This window comes from Hypanus sabinus, chromosome 18 (assembly GCF_030144855.1).
Source record: "Hypanus sabinus isolate sHypSab1 chromosome 18, sHypSab1.hap1, whole genome shotgun sequence".
NCBI lineage: Eukaryota > Metazoa > Chordata > Chondrichthyes > Myliobatiformes > Dasyatidae > Hypanus > Hypanus sabinus.
The window spans coordinates 41,397,101-41,418,454 of NC_082723.1; the positions used below are offsets into that span (position 1 = coordinate 41,397,101).

General features: G+C 40.4%; 1 protein-coding gene across 1 annotated transcript in view; it reads right to left on the minus strand.

Moving 5' to 3' along the window:
• Positions 1–3,843: 3,843 nt before the first annotated feature.
• Positions 3,844–21,354, minus strand: part of adamtsl2 (ADAMTS-like 2) — a 70,045-nt gene continuing 52,534 nt past the window's right edge. The window contains exons 17-19 of the mRNA XM_059943790.1: positions 18,042–18,218; positions 7,346–7,490; positions 3,844–5,656 (exon numbers count right to left, since the gene is read on the minus strand). Coding sequence (XP_059799773.1) covers positions 5,538–5,656; positions 7,346–7,490; positions 18,042–18,218 — 441 coding nt within the window. The 3' untranslated portion in view covers positions 3,844–5,537. The remainder of the gene's footprint in view (positions 5,657–7,345; positions 7,491–18,041; positions 18,219–21,354) is intronic.

The window sequence follows — 21,354 nt, forward strand, 5'->3', positions numbered from 1 at the left end:
ACCGGGTCCTGACTATCCAAGTGATGGTAAATCTTGTCTCTCAGGATTCCCTCTAGTAACTTCACTGCAACTGAAGTCAGGATCATCGACCTGTAGTTCCCTGGCCTGTCCTTGCTACCTTTTTTGAACACTAGTTACCCTCTACTCTTCTGGAACTTTGCTAGATGCTAACATTGAAGCAACCATCTATCCTAGGGCTTCTGTTCTCTGGCTTTCCATAAGGTGTAGGGATGCATTTGGTCAAGCACTGGGGATTTGCCCACTTTAATGTCCTTCAAGGCTGCAAATATCTCCTTTCTCATAATAATTCTATGCTCTTAGACTTCATTACTGAGTACTCTCATTCTTCAACATCCTTAATTATCTCAGTAAATACAGGGGAAATAGACATTTAAATCCTCAATCATCTCCTGTGGCTCTACACACAAGTGGCCCTGATGGTCTTTAATCTTTCCATTAGGAGATTAGGACCTAATCTCCCCATTGACATCCTTTTAATTGAATTTAAGAACCTCTTGGGATTATTGTTAAACCTGCCAGTCAAATCCATATCATACCCTCTTTTTGACCTCCTGATTTCTCTCATAAGCCCGGTCTAAAACTTCTATATTAATTGAGGGATTCATTCATACCCAGCTGCCGAAATGTGATGTATGCTTCCTTTTTTTCCTTACTAGAGCCTCAATATCTTTCATCAGCCAGGGTTCCCTGAATTTGGTGTGTCTACCCTTCACCCTAACAGGAATATGCTGCCCCTGGACTCTCAATACGACACTCTTAAAAGTCCCCAAGTTGCTAACTGTTCCGTTGCCTTTAAATAGAGTCTCCTAATTGACTCCAGATGGATTCTGTCTAATGCCTTCATAGTCGGCCCTGTCCAGCTCAGGACTGTGGATCTAGAGTCATAGAGCACTTCTAGTCTATGCCAAACTATTATTCTGCCTAGACCATCAACCTGCACCTGGAACATAAGCCTTCCATACCCCTTCCATCCATGTACTTAACCAAATTTCTCTTAACTGTTGAAATCAAACTTGTGCCTACCACTTTTGCTGGCAGCTCTATTTTTTCCCCTATTTAAAAACTAATAGATTCATGACCATTGGACCCAAAGTGTCTGCCTCCTCAACTGCCATTTCAGTTATTTAGCCCACATTGTTCCCCAAAAGGAGGCTCAGTATCCTCTGGTGCCAGGTATAATGTATGGATGTGCCTGAGGAAGTGAAATGCATTTGTTTGGAAAAAATCCTAATCCTCAAGCAATTGATATGGGCATGCAATATGAAGTGTACACCATGTGGGACTTGAGGGACAGCTATCAAGAAGAGAATCTGATGTTTTCAATGATCCTGACCATGTATTGAGGGCACCAAACTTAATATGGGAAGTGCACCCATATCTTCAGGGTTTCAATCTTAGCATTAACCTTCATTACAACCTCCTCTCTTGGATCTAGGGAACTTGGCTACAATGAGATGACCTCTCTCCTTCTTATCTACCAAAGAGTCCAGCTGTGATGAAAAAGGATGACCTCCCTTTCAACTTGTTCTGAACTTCATAAACGTGAAGTTGTGAAAAGAGCATTTATCTTTAAGAGGTGCAGTACTACTTTGGTTTGAACTACTGCTAGCCACTTATATGATTGCACCTTGTGGATACGTGCTAAGTATAGTTTGTAATGGGGAGATGCTGAAATCAGGATAATGAGGTGAGAGAATAAATCTTATATGCTTTCTACACTGAGTTAAGCAGGTTTGGGTAAATGCATTGTACACTAATTCCTGCAAACATTTTCCAAACTTCTGTTCAACATGACCAAGTTGGAACAATGCAATATTCATATTGCAATGAATACCAGGCAATAAATGATAGAGGACAGGCAGAAGTGATGATTTTATTTCTGACTTTTGTAGTGTCTCAGTTCAAAGTATTTATTCTTAAATAATAATGACTGCAAGGTGGCTAAAGAATAGCAGAAATTTAAAATTTTTACCCTATGGTCAAAGGAGCCATCTTTACTATAGGGTTAAGATACTTATGCTCTAACTATTTTTGGCAAAGAGGGTCATTGATTACTAATATTATTAACAGCAATTGTACTCTACTATCTACAAAAAGCAAGTCTTAATTACTGAGAGTGTGCAGGTTAGAATGTTCTGATTACTTCCATAGAATGTTGCATCAAAGTACATATAATTCGTAATTATAGATGATCAGAATTGCATTAGAAAAAATCTTATTGTTAGCATTTTGGAGCTTAATGAATCAATTCAATAGTGTGCATGTATATAAGGAAGAAGGAAAGAGATAATGGAATTGCCAAGAGTCAACAGGTTCAGATGTAGGAACTGAGAGATCTTCTCATGGCAGAAAAAAGAATTAATGAGAATACAGTTGGGTGTTGTCAATGCACATAAAAATTGCGCACCTGTGGCAAAAAGGAAAATTTATGCATTTTTCACAATTTCAGGGACACCCCTTAGAAGACAACGAAGTTACTTTAGAAACCAGGTTTAAGTCAACAAAATCTTCACATTAAATTAATAGTTTTGAACTTTGTACAGATCTCTTTAGAATTTCTAGCACTGTAGATATATGTTATTCTAGTAAAATGGTTGTAGTTAAGCAACACAGAAGTTTTTCATAATGATAATGGAGGATTTCTGAAATACCTGAAAATAAACCAGTGTGCCAACAGAACAACCTTGGCTTCTACCCATCAAAGATCTGTTCTCTCCATCCCTCCTTGGAGTTTAAAAATGTGTTTTCTTACTTTTCCAGTTTTTAAGGATCTTAGGCCTGAAATGTAAACTGTCTTTCTCCACAGTCGGTGTCTGATTTGCCCAGCATTTCCAGTGTCTATAATGCTTTCAATCAAGAGTGCAGTAATTTGGTTTGAGATTCAGAAAGGCTCTACCAATAAATTTTCTGAAGGACAAAAATAAGGGCACTGATTTACAAGGCAATGGAGGTGTGGATAAAGTTACATTAATAGAGAAACTGAAGGTGGGGAAGGCTGGTTGGACAATAAAGGCAAAGAACACAATCTTGATAATTGTCTGGTAAGGGAAGGGAAGTTTGTGGCTGCACATCATAACAAGCTGTGCAAACAGCATGCTAAGTTGATTGAATGGGATGGAAGTGGAGTGGGGCCATGTAAACTGAATGGATCTTTTGCATTTTTGATGTTGGGGAAGTGATACTTACTGACAGAATCAACCTGGAGCCAAGGGTGGAGAAGAAGCAGAGTTTGGTCAGCAGGTCAGGCAGCAACTATGGAAATGATTAGATAGTTGACGTTTTGGTTTAGACTCTTCTTCAGGACTAAAAAAAGATCTCGGCCCAAAATGTTGACTGTTTATTTGCTGCCTGACTTGCTAAGTTCCTCCAGCATTTTGTGTGTGTTGCTTTGGATTTCCAGCATCTGAAGCCTTTGTGTTTGGAATTTGATTTTGTCAACATGTTTCTTTGGCTGGATTTGAATGTGACTTGTATTCAAAATGTATGCAGGCTAAACCTTATTTCAATCTAATTGGACTATTTACCAATTCATGGCCCAATTTCAGATTTCCAGGAATCTTCATAAATTCAAAGATTGTGATTCTATCTCAGGGATAGGTGACTTTTAGTGGATATTATTTATGTTTCTGGATACTGTTGGATCAGTTCAAAACAGAGAGATATCCCTATCTCATCTCTGAAATATAACAGACATTGTACAAAATAAATGATAAAACACTTCTTAATAGACAAAACATTTTATTTCATTATTACATTTCATGATGTACTGGTTTTAAAATATATACACTGTACATACAATATCGCAATTTTCTTTTTTCCAGTTTCCCTAATTCCAAGTGGCCCGGATAAATATTTTGCACTGGGTTAAAACTTAAGACTCTAACAGTATATCTGATTCATAAAATGCATCTGGAAAAAAGGAAATCACTTCGTCATTAATAATAATTATAAAATTACAGATTACAAGCTATTAAATATAAGCATATTTGCAACAGTCAGCCTGGGTTTTCTGGCACAGGAATATGAGTTAAAACAGTAAAATAATATTATTTTCTTTATTAAAAAACGTCTGCACGATATCAGTAATAAGAAAAAGTGAAACAGCTGGGAACTTTTAGATGATAAATCAACTTTAAGATATTTTGTTACCTATAATCACAAGGAGGAAGGGGACACCTTGGAATATTTATTTTTGCATCATGTTGACAGCAAAATTAACTGGTTGGTTGGTTTTTTGAGTGCTTCTAGGTTAGATGTTACATAAACTTTACACAAATATTGGCAGGTACAGTATAACAGACCAGAAGTTATTTTCAGGTGGAGGCAATGGTTCCAATTTTAATTCTTAATCATGATGCATGTTAAAATCTGAAACAGGTAAAGTCATTACTAAAGACAAATCTAAATTCTTTGACTTTACGGTAAAAAGCTGAATTTATTACTAATATTTTCTAGATGATTTTTACTGTCATAATTTGTACCTCACATGACAATCTGTCCCTGGTAATTATACTGGGTTCTTTATAAAAAGTAGCTTGTAGGTTTTAGAACACTTCATCTGTGAAAAAGTAAGAGGAACTAAATATTATTCCTGAAGATTGTAAATCAGAGGTGATAGCCGGACAAACGAATTCATTCTATTTTTGATTGAAAGTTATACAATATCAGGGCTGAGAGTTCTGAGAATAGCATCAGCAGTTTCACTAGCTGCTGAAATGTTAAGTGCTGCCACAACACAGATCTTTATGGTATTGCCTCAAATTTAAAATTCATTGACAACAGTGGATACAAAAAGGATTCCAGAAAGAAGCAGAAACCTAAATATTGAATTAACAGTAATCCCAAAGACTGAGTGCTATGGGTGGCATAAGGAAAAGTTGACTAAAGCTGAGGGGCTGAACTGACTGAGGCAAAGGCAATGCATTGAGGATAGGAGTACTTTAGTGATCAGCACCTCTGATACTGGATGCCTTGTCTGCCCTTTTGGGAGCTATGCTCCATTACTATGTGAAAAATATTTGTAATCAGTGTATTAAAGACACATACTGTATGAAAATATCAAGGTTAAAACATTACCTATTCTATCATTTAGCATGTAATACAGAATCACATTAAATTAATAAGGAATTATCATTGTGCTAGCTCATCTTGCATGATAACTTGCAGAGCTAATACCATTGTTCCCACAACCATGTCTTGGTGTTCAATAGCACTAGTTGGAATGGTCTTGTACTATAATAATTTATAAGATAGTGTGAATGGAATATGCTAGCTTTATCATTTTACTGATATGTAGATATATATATATTGGTGTGGACTTTGGGGACTATCAGCTTTATGTATCCAGGAAACCTGACAGTTTCACAGAGATCTTGTGCAGCTTGATGGCACTGCAATAATCAAGTAAGGGCTCCTGATAGAAAAAGAACACTAAATCCTTGTAATATAACTAATTTCACCAGACACATCATTCTTTTGTCCACATATTGAAAGATACAATTATTCTGGTGTCTGTACTATGAATTAGCAGTTCTACAAGACCTGCAGCATGCCTTACTGTAATACCAGTGAGAGCACAGATTGACTTTTATTGCCAGCACACAGTTAGTCCCAAGTTGATCTTGACAACTGTCATCTGTGGAACAATAATTGTGATAGTCAGTATCTTAAGGAGCTGTCAACTTGTCTTAAGTGAAATAAAAATAATACAGTTTTAATCCTTTTGCTGGTGTGTTGAAATCCGATCTTTTGGTCATCAACCTGAAGGGTCAAATTCAGAGCCCAGTTCTGAGACTAAGATTGCACAAACTGCCAGTCAAGATGCTGATGGATTCACAATACTGAACAGAAATAACACAGGAAACAACAAGATCACTAAAGATGGTCTAGTCATATTTTTGGTGGCACGCAACAACACAACAACTCAAGGTTATTTTGATGACACCACTCTCCCCCAAGCCTAAGCATTTTAAGCAGCACAAGAGAACCATTATCTTCAAATTCCCTTCCAAGAGACATAGCAATGTGACTAAAACAAGATTCATTATAGCTTGATCTATCGGGTTATTTTCGAGCAAAATATACAAAATGCTGAAGGAACGTTGACTGTTTATTCCTCTCCATAAATGCTGCCAGACCTGCTGACTTCTTTCAGTATTTTGCGTGTGTTGCTCTGGATTTCTAACATCTTCAGAATCTCCTGTGCTACGGGTTAATCCCAGTTTACATGACATCCCTGTAGAACCATTTTAAAACTCAGGAACTGTAGGCATAATCTGCCATCAGCTTCAGAAATTAAGGATGTACAATTTAAATGACTTTCTGGTATTGCAGACAACTTGAGAATAAATTAAGACAAGCATTTTGCATTATTATACAATAAAGGTCTGTAGATAATGAAAGTTACTGTCATGAAGCTACATTGTGAATAAGACGATTATGTAGGAATGAGAATTAAAAAGCAGACTGCCACACCAATGTATGTTCCCAAATTCAGTTGGTGTGCGAGTATGAGTCTAGTTTGAGGTAATTATTATAAATATTCTTCGAGTGTAAAGAGGTCAGGAGAATGTTTCTCTACAGTGCTATGGACTGGACAAGTTGCTGACACCCATTGTGTTGAAAGTACAAGTGAGCATGTGGATAAATACATGGCTATAGTGTGGACATGAGCACTGCAATGAGCTTGTTGATCTGATGCTATTGCTATCAGCAGCCCATATCTTGGCCTGGTACTGAGGGAATGCTGCATAACATTGGCACATTTGGGGGCATGATGAACCTAATTAACATGTCCCCAGTAGTTCTATCCCCCAACTTTTCCCAATTTGCAATGGTGCATCTGATGCACCATCAATAACTCTCTGAGACGTGAGGCGAGATATCGGCTTTTATTGACTGGAAGAAAGAACAAGCAGCAATTGACCACCATGCTACATCCTGAAGACTGAGAGCCAGGGCTCAGGCCCCATCGCCTTTATATCGGGGTCTGTGGGAGGAGCCACAGGAGCAGTCAGCGGGGGGGGGGGGGGGGGGGCGTGTCCGGACGGGTATATGTAGTTCACCACAGCATCTTACCTCCAATGGGCTCCCTACTGTAATGGATTTAATCTACAGGACAACTAAGAAATTGTTTAACCTGTGTGACCTCCTCTCCAGAATCAGTCACTTCAATTTCAGTCACTGAGCTAAAATACACAAACAATACTCACGTATGCTTGTTTTCGACTTTGAAGTCAGGTTTCAAATGTAAATATACAATACAAATTAGTTGTTAAATGTGTCAAAAGCACAGCACAATAGAATTTACTGTATGCACTATTACCTGGGGGTTGGGTAGGACAGGGCTGGAGATCACAGCTTTGTTGTGCAACTGGTTTCAAAAGAGGATCACATCCTCGGACAATTTCTTTTCCCTGATAACATTTTACATCACGCATTCTAATTCCAACACCGCAAGTTTTAGTGCACTGTAGAAAAGTGACAAATAGTTAAAAGTGTTAAATAAACGATTGCAGCAACAAGAAATCTATGAGCAAAGCATGTCATATTTTAGATACCTATGCATGTACATTATTTAGAAAGTAATTAAGAACATGAAAATTAAGAAACGTAGTGAATAACTAATTTTGACAAAAGGCTGAACCAATCAATATAAAGGATTCAAGATCCTGGTGGGGAAATAGCCTACAGATCTCTTGAAAGTAGTGACAGAACACAAGAATATAAGAAAGCAGGAGAAGGAGAAAGAAAAGACAACCAGGCCCCTCAAGGCTGCCTCGGCATTCAATATGAGCATAGCTCATACCTCAACTCTTCTGTGTCAGTTTCCCAGAGCTTTCCATTCCCTGATCTATCAGAAATATCCTACTTTCTCTATAAATACCCTCAATGATTTAGCCACAGACCTCTTGAAAACAAAATTCCAGAAATTAACCACCTTCTATAAGTTCCTATTTACCTCAGTTTTAAAAGATCTCCCTAATCTTCTAAGTCCATTAGTAGAGACAGAATATAGAGTGACAAAAGAGAGAGTTACCTATCTCAGAATATTAAATGTTTCAATAAAATTAGTCTTCAAAACCCAATGATAACTTTTCAGCTGCTCGTGACGGGAATGCTAGAAGAATTTACAAATCAGAGTAGTAAGGAGCTGAAACAGATGGAGGGTGTTGAAATATTAGTAAACTAAGAAAAGTAAAAGTTATAAAAAGAGGACTAAAAACAGTTTAGATGTTCAGGACCAAATAACTTCCATTCTAAGGTATTAAAGGGACCAGTGGGAAAATGTGCTGAAAAATTGTTCCTTCAGACTGGAAAACTTCAAGTGCCAACTTCATTAGCTTAAAAGAGGAAGAAAATATCAATTTCTATCAGTTTACTATTGGTAAACAAAAACTGCTGTGATGTAACATTAAAGATATTAACTGAGTTATCAAACAGGTATAGATTGAGCAATGTTTCACCATAGATTTAGTTATCTCTGATTAAAGCTAGCTGAATATCATGAAACAGGGTCATACAGATTTCCAGTAGCACTTGACAAAGTTAGTACAAGGGACTATTACAAAGATGTCAAAGATTGCAATTAACTAAAAGTAATGTTCAGATGTCTTCGTAATTTGTAGATGGAATGCAGAAATTAAAACGTTAAGCATCATGTGCCTTTTCAAGTAATACTCATGCAAAATTCAAGTGATTCTAGATTGTGTAGTGAACATTTCTGGGAAAAATCTCACCAATATGAAATTGGAACATAATTTCTGTGTACTTCCAAGTTAGCACACCTAACCTTTTATTCCATTAGGCGTGTGAAATGATGTGATTATTCATGTAATGTTCACACTAATGTAAAAAGATCTTAAAAGTTCCTTACTACAACCATTGTGGAATAATTTCAGTGAAATTAAAAGCACTTTGTTGTTGCCTTCCTTACTTTCTTCATAGATGTTCATCAGACATCTAGAGACCCAGTTTGGCAACATCAGAACTCACTGCAGGCTGCTCAGAATTCTGTAGAGCATGTAAACAGAGCATTTCTCTATCAGTTAGCTGCTGAGATGCACATTTCACGGGTATCTTGGTAGTGACACTAATGGCAGACCTCCATTACTAGAGGGGTCATTAGCATTGTTTCTCAATATAAAGACAAGCTTAGTGAAGAGTCACAAAGAAGAAATAATCTGCAGATGCTGGAAATCCAAGCAAAACACACTAAATGCTGGAGGAACTCAGCAAGCCAGACAACATCTATGGAAAAGTGTATAATTGACGTTTCAGGCCAAGACTGTTCAGCAGGACTGCCTGGCCTGCTGAGTTCCTCCAGCATTTTGTGTGTGTTGCTTAGTGAACAGTACTACTTCATTGGTAGGATATCCTACATAAACATCCCTGATAAAAATGCATTTCCAAATTAGTTTTCTAATCCTGTCATCACTGAGGTCAGTAAATTATGCAGAAAGATCTGTAATCACTCTGCTCAAGGTCACATGGACTCAAAAAATTTTTTTAGGATATTTCCAAATGGCAGACTTCTAGCCAAAAGTCATTTGGTACAATTTCCTGTTGTTATTTGTTGTTAGCACAAGTGAAACAAGTTTTAGTACACCAAAAATACACAAGAGGAAGGATAACCAGAATGCACTCCAAGAGGGAATGTAACAAGGGACATACCCCAGATACCTGTAATTGACCTTGGCTGTGAAGACTGTATTACCAACTTTTAACATGCAGGCTAGATTAATTATATAAATGTGAGCAAGAAGTAACAAAGAGATAGAAGAAATGAGCGGGCAATACACAGGTCAGTGGAGTTCAATGCAGAAAGTTTGAGATAATTAACCTTGGGTTGAAGGGTGATAAAAAATGCTTTTAATGATCTGATACTAGGATATGGGAGCTAAAAGGGTCCTACTACAAAAATCACAAAAAGCTAGAAGTTAGGAACAGAATAACTGAAAGGTACGTTGAGGGAAAGTTGTGCTTTAGATGCAATCAGTTTTGGATACTGCACATCAATAAGGATATACCAGTATTGGACAGGGCACAGTCTAAATTCAATGGAATTCTTGGAGTTAAGATAAACTGTGAGGAACTTATCTTTTATTCCCTTGAGTTTAAAGAATTTTTCCTTGAGGTTAAATAGTCTACAGGTAATCCAACTGATGTTTTAAAATAATAAAAAGTCATTTGGTAAAGGCGAGAAATCCAGAACAAAGGCTACAATCACATGATTAGAGCTCAGCAATAGACATATAAAATTAGGAAGCACTTCTTTACATAAATATTTATGTCATCCTGGAATTATAGAACATAGAACAGTACAGCACATTACAGGCCCTTTGGCCCACAATGTTGTGCCAACCTTCAAACCCTGCCTCCCATATAACCCCCCCACCTTAAATTCCTCTATATACCTGTCTAGTGTTCTCTTAAACTTCACTAGTGAATCTGCCTCCACCACTGACCCAGGCAGTGCCTTCCACGCACCAACCACTCTCTGAGTAAAAAACCTTCCTCTAATATCCCCCTTGAACTTCCATCCCCTTACCTTAAAGCCATGTCCTCTTGTACTGAGCAGTGGTGCCCTGAGAAAGAGGCACTGGCTAGCCACTCTATCTATTCCTCTTAATATCTTGTATACTTTTATCATGTCTCCTCTCATCCTCCTTCTCTCCAAAGAGTAAAGCTCTAGCTCCCTTAATCTCTGATCATAATCCATACTCTCTAAACTAGGCAGCATCCTGGTAAATCTCCTTTGTACCCTTTCCAATGCTTCCACATCCTTCCTATAGTGAGGCGACCAGAAATGGACACAGTACTCCAAGTGTGGCCTAACCAGAGTTTTATAGAGCTGCATCATTACATCGTGTTTCTTAAACTCTATCCCTCGACTTATGAAAGTTAACACACTATAAGCTTTCTTAACTACCCTATCTACCTGTGAGGCAACTTTCAGGGATCTGTGGACATGTACCCCCAGATCCCTCTGCTCCTCCACACTACCAAGTATCCTGCCAATTACTTTGTACTCTGTCTTGGAGTTTGTCCTTCCAAAGTGTACCACCTCACACTTCTCCGGGTTGAACTCCATCTGCCACTTCTCAGCCCACTTCTGCATCCTATCAATGTCTCTCTGCAATCTTTGACAATCCTCTACACTATCTACAACACCACCAACCTTTGTGTCATCTGAAAACTTGCCAACCCACCCTTCTATCCCCACATTCAGGCTGTTAATAAAAATCACGAAAAGTAGAAGTCCCAGAACAGATCCTTGTGGGATACCACTAGTCACAACCCTCCAATCTGAATGTACTCCCTCCACCATGACCCTCTGCCTTCTGCAGGCAACCCAATTCTGAATCCACCTGGCCAGACTTCCCTGGATCCCATGCCTTCTGACTTTCTGAATAAGCCTACCATGTGAAACCTTGTCAAATGCCTTACTAAAATCCATGTAGATCACATCCACTGCACTACCCTCATCTATATGCCTGGTCACCACCTCAAAGAACTCTATCAGGCTTGTTAAACAGGATCTGCCCTTCACAAAGCCATGCTGACTGTCCCTGATCAGTCCATGATTCTCTAAATGCCCACAGATCCTATCTCTAAGAATCTTTTCCAACAGCTTTCCCACCACAGGTGTAAGGCTCACTGGTTTATAATTATCCGGACTATCTCTACTACCTTTTTTGAACAAGGGGACAACATTTGCCTCCCACCAATCGACTGGTACCATTCCTGTGGACAATGAGGACATAAAGATCCTAGCCAGAGGCTCAGCAATCTCTTCCCTCACCTCATGGAGCAGCCTGGGGAATATTCTGTCAGGCTCCGGGAACTTATCCGTCCTAATGTATTTTAACAACTCCAACACCTCCTCTCCCTTAATATCAACATGCTGCAGAACATCAACTTCACTCATATTGTCCTTATCGTCATCTAGTTCCCTTTCACGGTGAATACATAAGAGAAGTATTCATTGAGGACCTCGCTGAAGAATGCCTTGGGGTTTTCCTTTACCCTACTCGCCAAGGCCTTCTCATGCCCCCTTCTTGCTCCTCTCAGCCCCTTTCTTGCTACCCTATATTCCTCAATAGACCCATCTAATCCTTGCTTCCTAAACCTCATGTATGCTGCCTTCTTCCACCTGACTAGATTTTCCACCTCACTTGTCACCCATGGTTCCGTCACCCTACCATTCTTTATCTTTCTCACCAGGACAAATTTATCCCTAACACCCTGCAAGAGATCCTTAAACAACGACCACATGTTCATAGTACATTTCTCTGCAAAAACATCATCCCAGTTCACACCCGCAAGTTCTAGCCTTATAGCCTCATAATTTGCCCTTCCCCAATTAAAAATTTTCCTGTCCTCTCTGATTCTATCCTTTTCCATGATAATGCTAAAGGCCAGGGAGCGGTGGTCACTGTCCCCCAGATGCTCACCCACTGAGAGATCTGTGACCTGACCCGGTTCGTTACCTAATACTAGATCTAGTATGGCATTCCCCCTAATTGGCCTGTCAACATACTGTGACAGAAATCCGTCCTGGAAACATTTAACAAACTCTACCCGGTCCAAACCCTTGGAACTAATCAGGTGCCAATCAATATTAGGGAAGTTAAAGTCACCCATGATAACAACCCTGTTATTTTTGCACCTTTCCAAAATCTGCCTCCCAATCTGCTCCTTGGTATCTCTGCTGCTAGCAGGGGGCCTATAGAATACCCCCAATAGAGTAACTGCTCCCTTCCTGTTCTTGACTTCTACCCATACTGACTCAAAAGAGGATCCTGCTACATTACCCACCTTTTCTGTAGTTGTAATAGTATCCCTGACCAGTAATGCCACCCCTCCTCCCCTTTCCCCCCCTCTCTATCCCTTTTAAAGCACTGAAATCCAGGAATATTGAGAATCCATTCCTGCCCTGGTGCCTGCCAAGTCTCTGTAATGGCCACTACATCACAATTCCATGTATGTATCTAAGCTCTCAGTTCATCACCTTTGTTCCTGATGCTTCTTGCATTGAAGTACACGCACTTTAGCCCTTCTACCTTACTACCTTTACACCCTTTAATCTGCTTCTCTTTCCTCAAAGCCTCTCTACATGTTAGATCTGGCTTTACTCCATGCACTTCTTTCACTGCTCTATTGCTCTGGGTCCCATCCCCCTCGCAAATTAGTTTAAACCCTCCTGAACCATGCTAGCAGATCCCCCTCGAGGTCAGGTGCAACTCATCCAATCTGCACAGGTTCCACGTTCCCCGGAAGAGATCCCAATGATCCAAAAATATAAAACCCTGCCCCCTGCACCAATTCCTCAGCCACGCATTCAACTGCCATCTCCTCCAATTCTTACCATCACTATCATGTAACACCGGCAGCAATCCTGAGAACATCACCCTTGAGGTCCTGTTCTTCAGCCTTCTGCCTAGTTCCCGAAACTCACACTTCAGGACCTCATCCTTCTTCCTGCCTATGTTGTTGGTACCAACATGTATCATGACTTCTGGTTATCTTTACTGTCATTATCTTTATTTCAAAGGCTGAAAGTTTTGAAACTGCTTTCAAGTTTGGTTAAATCATATTTAAGGAAAATATAAGATAATAAGAGTAGAAATACTACCACGCGTGAGCTATTTGAATGGTGTGTTAAAAACACATCAATGTCAGGGATAATGTTCTTTGATGCTATTTCTGACTTTTACACTTTTTCCCTATGAAAGTGATGGTTTCCTGCATTCTGCTTCAGTTTCCTCCCACATTCTCAAACTATGCTGTTGGTTAGTTTGCCAGTAAAGGAGCAAAAGAAATGTTGATGGGTATGCAAGAGCAATAAGAATTGAAGGACGAACTGAAGAGATTACTTTACTGGGAACCAGCATGGACATAGTGCCGTGAATAGTTTTCTTTGCATTGTTATATGTAAATAAGTAACATTTAATGTGAATAATTTAGAAGGTGTACTTGCTCATCAAAATTCTCTCATTTTATAGAAAATAAATTATTTTTTAGAATTTCTTAAAACTTCTTAATTTCTTTTTGAACATGGACATCCTTAAATCTAGCTTTTCTGCTTGCTTTGCAACTTCAATTAACTTGCTTCAATTAGCAACCATTTCAGTGCAACTCCAAAGAAAACAGAAAAGTTCAACAGGATTCCCAACCTAGAATCATAATTTCCCAGGGCCAGTCTGTTTCAAAGGCTGACTAAAACTGCACTGATCATATTGTATAGCATTCTGCCTTTGGTGTTTGTGCTGCTTAGTTGACTCCAGATTGAATGACAGAAGCATTCAAATTATCTTGGCCTAAGGAGGGAAAACCCATAAACAGTCTCTGGTCACTATCCAACGTTAATTAAGGCAGATCAGGCTCATCTGTGAAGTCCTAATGAATGAATTATCTGAGTACATATATGCTCAAACAAAGCATGATCACTTCAACAAATCATCAGGCAGTGTTATCCATGGGGCAAGAGAACAATATTATCATAAAAGATAATATACAGTGACATGCAAAAGTTTGGGCACCCTGATCAAAATTTCTGTTACTGTGAATAGTTAAATGAGTAGAAGATGAAATGATCTCCAAAAGTCATAAAGTTAAAGATGAAACATTCTTTTCAACATTTTAAGCAAGATTAGTGTATTATTTTTGTTTTGTACAATTTTAGAGTGAAAAAAAGGAAGGGAGCACCATGCAAAAGTCTGGGCACCCCATGAGATTTGAGCTCTCAGATAACTTTTACCAAGATCTCAGACCTTAATTAGCTTGTTAGGGATATGGCTTATTCACAGTCATCGTAGGAAATGCCAGGTGATGCAAATTTCAAAGCTTTATAAATACCCTGACTCCTCAAACCTTGTCCCAACAATCAGCAGCCATGGGCTCCTCTAAGCAGCTGCCTAGCACTCTGAAAATTAAAATAAATGATGTTCACAAAGCAGAAGGCTATTAGAAGATAGCAAAGCGTTTTCAGGTAGCTGTTTCCTCAGTTCGTAATGTAATAGCAGTTAACAGGAATGGTGGAGGTCAAGTTGAGGTCTGGAAGACCAAGAAAACTTTCCGAGAGAACTGCTCATAGGATTGCTAGAAAGGCAAATCAAAACCCCTGTTTGACTGCAAAAGACCTTCAGGAAGGTTTAGCAGACTCTGGAGTGGTGGTGCACAGTTCTACTGTGCAGTGACGCCTGCACAAATATGACCTTCATGGAAGAGTCATCAGAAGAAAACCTTTCCTGCGTCCTTATTACAAAATTCAGCATCAGAAGTTTGCAAAGGAACATCTAAACAAGCCTGATGCATTTTGGAAACAAGTCCTGTGGACTGATGAAGTTAAAATAGAACTTTTTGGCCACAATGAGCAAAGGTATATTTGGAGAAAAAAGGGTGCAGAATTTCATGAAAAGAACACCTCTCCAACTGTTAATCACGGGAGTGGATCAATCATGCTTTGGGCTTGTTTTGCAGCCAGTGGTACAGGGAACATTTCACTGGTACAGGGAAGAACAAATTCAATTAAATACCACCAAATTCTGGAAGCAAACATCACACTGTCTGTAAAAAAGCTGAAGATGAAAAGATGATGGCTTCTACAACAGGATAATGATCCTAAACACACCTCAAAATCCACAATAGACTACCTCAAGAGGCGCAAACTGAAGGTTTTGCCATGGCCCTCACAGTCCCCCAACCTAAACATCATCGAAAATCTGTGGATAGATCTCAAAAGATGCAGTGCATGCAAGACGGCCCAAGAATCTCATAGAACTAGAAGCATTTTGCAAGGAAGAATGGGCAAAATTCCCCAAACAAGAATTGAAAGACTCTTAGCTGGCTACAGAAAGCATTCACAAGCTGTGATACTTGCCCAAAGGGGTGTTCCTAAGTACTGACTAGGCAGGGTGCCCAAACTTTTGCTTTGGGCCCTTCTCATTTTTCATTATTTTGAAAATGTAAAAGATGGAAATACAATAATAATCTTGCTAAAAATATTAAAGAAATGTGTCATCTTTAACTTTATGCCTTTTGGAAACCAGGTCATCTTTTACTCGCTTAGCTATTCACAGTAACAGAAATTTTGACCAGGGGTGCCCAAACTTTTGTATCCCACTGTAAATAAAAGAGTTAAGAATGGTTGTAGGACTGCTAGAAAATTAGGCAGAAGAAGTAATAACGGGGGTGGGGGGTGGGGAACACAAGATGGCAGATGAACTAAATTAGTATTTAGCATCTGTCTTCACTGTGGAAGACACTAACAGTATGCCAGCTGTTGAAGGGTATGAGGGAAGATAAGTGAGTGCAGTTACTATTACAAGGGGGGTGCTCAAAAAGCTGAAAGACCTCAGGGTACACAAGTCACCTGGGCCAGATGAACTGCACCCTAGAGTTCTGAGAGAGGTAGCAGTAGAGATTGTGGAGGCATTAGTAATGATCTTTCAAAAATCACTGGTCTCTGGCATGGTGCCAGAGGACTGGAAAATTGCAAATATCACTCCACTCTTCAAGAAAGAGGAAGGAAATAGAAAGGAAATTGTAGACCAGTTAGCCTGACATCAGCAGTTGGGAAGATGTTGGGAGTCAATTGTTAAGGATGAGATTATGGAGTACTTCGTGACATAGGACAAAGTCAGCATGGTTTCCTTAAAGGAAAATCTTGAATCACAAACCTGTTGGAATTGTTTGAAGAGATTACATGTAGGATAGATAAAGGGAGTGTCGTGAACGTTGTATATTTGGACTTTCAGAAGGACTTTGACAGGTGCCACACATGAGACTGCTTACCAAGTTAAGAGCACATGGTGTTACAGGAAAGTTACTAATATGGTTAGAGCATTGGCTGATTGGTAGGAGGCAGCGAGTGGGAATAAAAGGATCCTTTTCTGGTTAGCTGCCAGTGACTAGTGTGTTCCGCAGGGGTTGGTGTTGGGACCACTTCTTTTTATGCTGTACATCAATGATTTAGATGATGGAGTAGATGACTTGTTGCCAAATTTGCAAATGATACGAAGATTGGAGGGGCAGATAATGTTGAGGAAATGGGTAGACTGCAGAAGGACTTAAGACAGATTAGGAGAATGTGCATGAAAATGGCAAATGAAATACAATGTTGGGAAATGCATAGTCATGCACTTTGTTAGAAATAGTAAATGTACAGACTATTTTTTAAATGAGGAGAAAATGCAAAAATCTGAGATGCAAAGGGTGTGCAGAACACCCTAAATGTTAACTTGCAGGTAGAGTCAGTGCTGAGGAAGGCAAATGTAATGTAGCATTCATTTCAAGAGGTCTAGAATACAAGAGCAGGGATGCGATGCTGAGGCTTTTTAAGGCACTGGTGAGGCCTCACCTTGAGTATTGAGACAGTTCTGGGCTGCTCATCTTAGAAAGGATGATTCTGGGAATGAAAGGGTTATCATAGAAAGAAGGTTTGATAGTTCTGGGTCTGTACTCGCTGGAATTTAGAAGGATGAGGGGGATCTCATTGAAACCTTTCGAATGTTGAAAGGCCTAGACAGAGTAGATGTAGAAAGGATGTTTCCCATTGTGGGGGAGTCTAGGACAAGAGGGCAGAGCCTCAGGTCAGAGGGGAATCCATTTAAAACAGAGATGTGGAGAAATTTCTTTAGCCAGAGGCTGGTGAATTTGTGGAATTTGTTACCACAGGCAGCTGTGGAGGCCAGGTCATTGGGTGTATTTAAGGCGGAGCTTAATAGGTTCTTGATTGGACACAGTGTCAAAGGTTGGAGGGAGAAGGCTGGGGAGTGAGGCTTGGAAAGAAAGATCAACCATGCAGAGCAGAGTCAATGGGCCAAATGACCTAATTCTACTCCTATGTTTTACAGTCTTTATCATGAAAACAACAATATTTTAACTTGAGAATTTGTCATAAAAGTAAAAGTTTGCTTTAAATATTTTATAAATATATAGTTTCTGGAAGGTGCTTCCTGTTAAAATGTTGCTGAAATGCTTTGACTTGATTTGGATTTAAAGTTTACACTGATTACCTCAGACCATGAAGTTGTAAACCATTTGAAACATGGCCGCTCAAAGCACGTTGTTTCTTCAACTAACTTCTGAGCTGGATCACATTCCTCAGGATTGAAAGTTGTAACTTTTCCATTCACAATTCCCACGCACAAAACAACTCTCTTTTTTGTCCCTCGGCCACATGTTGTATTACACTGTTGGAAGAAGATCAGATTGAAATCTCAATAGGTTTCAATAGATATATTTAACATCAGAGTAATGTATACAATATATATCCTGAAATTCTTTATCTTTGTAGGCATCCATGAAAACAGAGGAGTGCCCCGAAGAATGAATGACAGTTAAAACCCCAAAGCCTGACATTTCAGGAATAAGATCTGTGCGATGATCATATAATTACTTCAACAATTTTCCAGAATGACTCCAGCTCAGGAAATCTTCAACAAGGACACCAAAAAGAACCATCAATTTATTATTTTGATTGTGATTTCTAGCACAGTTCAAGTAAGCTAAAGAATCAGTTGTACTGTGCTGAAATGGGACCTCTATGTTCAACCTGACCTTTATCCCCCTATTATACCAATTCTGTTTACTTATATTAGGTCTGCACTCTTTCATGGGCAGAGGCTGGTGGGGTGGTAGGTGAGGACAAGAGGAACCCTATCCCTGGTAAGGTGCATGAGGATGGGGTGAGAGCAGACGTACGTGAAATGGAAGAGATGCGGTTAAGGGCAGCATTGATGGTGGAGGGAGGGAGGTCCCTTTCTTTGAAAATGGAGAACATCCCCTTCATTCTGTAATGAAAAGCCTCATTCTGAGAGCAGATGCAGCACAGACAGGAAATGAGAGAAGGGGATGGCATTTTTACAAGTAACAAGGTGGGAAGAGGTATAGTCCAGGTAGCCGTGAGAATCCATGGGTTTATTCTGGACTTCAGTGAATAAGCTTTCTCTGGAGACATAGACAGTGAGATCGAGAAAGGGGAGGGTGGTGTCAGGAATGGACCATGTAAATTTGAGGGCAGGATGGAAGTTGGAGACAAAGAGTTGATGAGTTCAGCATGGGCGCAGGAAGCAGCACCAATGCAGTCGTCAGTATAGCGTAGTGTGGATGGTCACCAGTGTAGGCTTGGAACATAGACTGTTCCACACAGCTGACAAACAGCCAGACATAGTTGGGACTCATGCAAGTGCCCATGGCTACGTCATTTGTTTGAAGGAAGTGGGAGGAGCCAAAGGAGAATTATTTGGTGTAAGGACAAGCCAAGGGGAAGAGTGGTGGTGGAGGGGAACTACTTAGGTCTGGTGTTCAGAAAAGAAATGGAGAGCTCCGAGGCCTTCCTGGTGGGGGATGGAGTGTACAGGGACTGGACAACCATAGTAAAAATAAGATGATGGGGGCCAAGGAACCTGATATCATTAAAAAGATCCAGACAGATCCGGAGCATGTGAAGTGTCATGGTTTTAGATAGGAAGGGACTGAACAGGAGAGGATAAAACAGTGTCAAAGTATGCAGATATGAATTCAATGGGACAGGAACTAGCTGAAACAATGTGTCTACTTGGACAAGCAGGTTTGCGGATCTTGGGTAGGAGGTAGAAACCGGAGGTGCAAGATGTGGGAACTATGAGGTTGGTGGCGCTGGAGGGAGATCTCCAGAATCAATAAGGTTTGTGATGATGTGGGAGACAATGGCTTGGTGTTCCTTAGTGGGGTCCTGTTTGAGGGGTAAGTAAGAGTAGGTGTTAGAGTTGGTGCTGGGCCTCAGCAAGGTAGAAGTCAGTATACTAGTATCTCCCTTATCTGTGGGTATGATGGTGAGGTTATAAGGTTCGTGTGGAGGGAGTGGAGAGCCGAGTGTTCGGAAGGAGTGAGGTTGGAATTTGAGAGAGGAGTGTTGAAGTCTAGGCGGTTGATGTTCTGTCGGCAGTTGGCAATGAAAAGGTCCAGAGCAGGCAGAAGACCAGGGTGAGGTGTCCAGGAAGAGGAGGAGGGTTGAAGGAGTCATTGGTGCAGGGTGGAGAGCCTTTGCCAAAGAAATAGGCTCGGAGACGGAGGCAGTGGAAGAAGAGGTCACTGTTGTGGCAGGAGCAGAACTCACTTAAGTGTGGGCACAGGGGGACAAAGGTGAGGGCCTTACTGAGAACGGAACGTTCTGCCTCAGAGAGGATGGTGAAAACCTGGTATGGATGAGGGCTGGGATCGGAAGGGGGAAGAGGGTTGGTTGTGTCTGAAGAGAAGGGAGATTTGGGGTATTCATGGATGATGGGGTGAGAGGAAGATGGAGTCTCAGAGGATTCAGAAAATGGCAGTGGGATCTGAGAGACATGGGATTGAAGAGTGATGATGGGGAAAGGAGAGATGGGGGTTCCAGCTGCAGCATGTGAAGACCTGCCTGGAGATCAAGGCTGGAGTCAGAGGTGGAGTCAGAGTCACATTTGGCATTTTGAAGGTGCCTGAGATCATTGGATGGCGGAGTCTGGATTTAGAATCTGCTCTGGATCGTTACAGCCGTTGAGGTCAGCAGCAGGGATCATGGTCTGGAGACATCTGGACCTGCCAGCATCGGAGTCAGCAGGTTCTGTGCTTACTAGATAGGTGATCTTCTGATTCTTGCAGGACATGAGAAAGTCAAAGAACTGGCAACTGAAAGTGTGGATCCGGCAGATGATAAAGTAGCGCAGGGTCCACTATAGGTGGTGGAAAGAGAATCCCAGAGTTGTGGAAGTGACTGGGATAGGGACACCAGGTACCTCCTCATGGTGGAAAGCGTGGCACATAGAACATGGTGGGAGAGGCAGTCAATAGAATTCGAGTACCTGGGGTCCTCAAAGAGACAAAATTAAGAAGCTTGAAAATGAACCTGGAAACTATGTGGTACAAGCCGGTGGAGAACACATGTTCCCAGAAAGGATACGTGGCTGTAGTAGGGGGTCTAGGTAAGCACATGGTTAAAGAGATGGAGAGCAGCAGGGATCACAGAGGGGGAGCAGCGACAGAGGGTTTCACTGAACTCCCGAAGGAAAGATTTAAACTTCTTCAGGGTAGGCATTCCTGTAAGTAATCCAATCACAAACAAGAGAATATTTGCAGTTGCTGGAAATCTGAGCAAGATACACAAAATGCTGGAGGAACTCAGTAGGACAGGCTGCATCTATGGAAAAGTACAGTTGATGTTTTGGGCCGAAACCCTTCAGCAGGACTGGAGGAAAAAAAAAGCTGAGTTGATTTAAAAGGTGGGAGGAGGGGAGAAAGAAACAAGGTGATAGGTGAAACCGGGAGGGGGAGAGATGAAGTAAAGAGCTGGGAAGTTGATTTGTGAAAGAGACA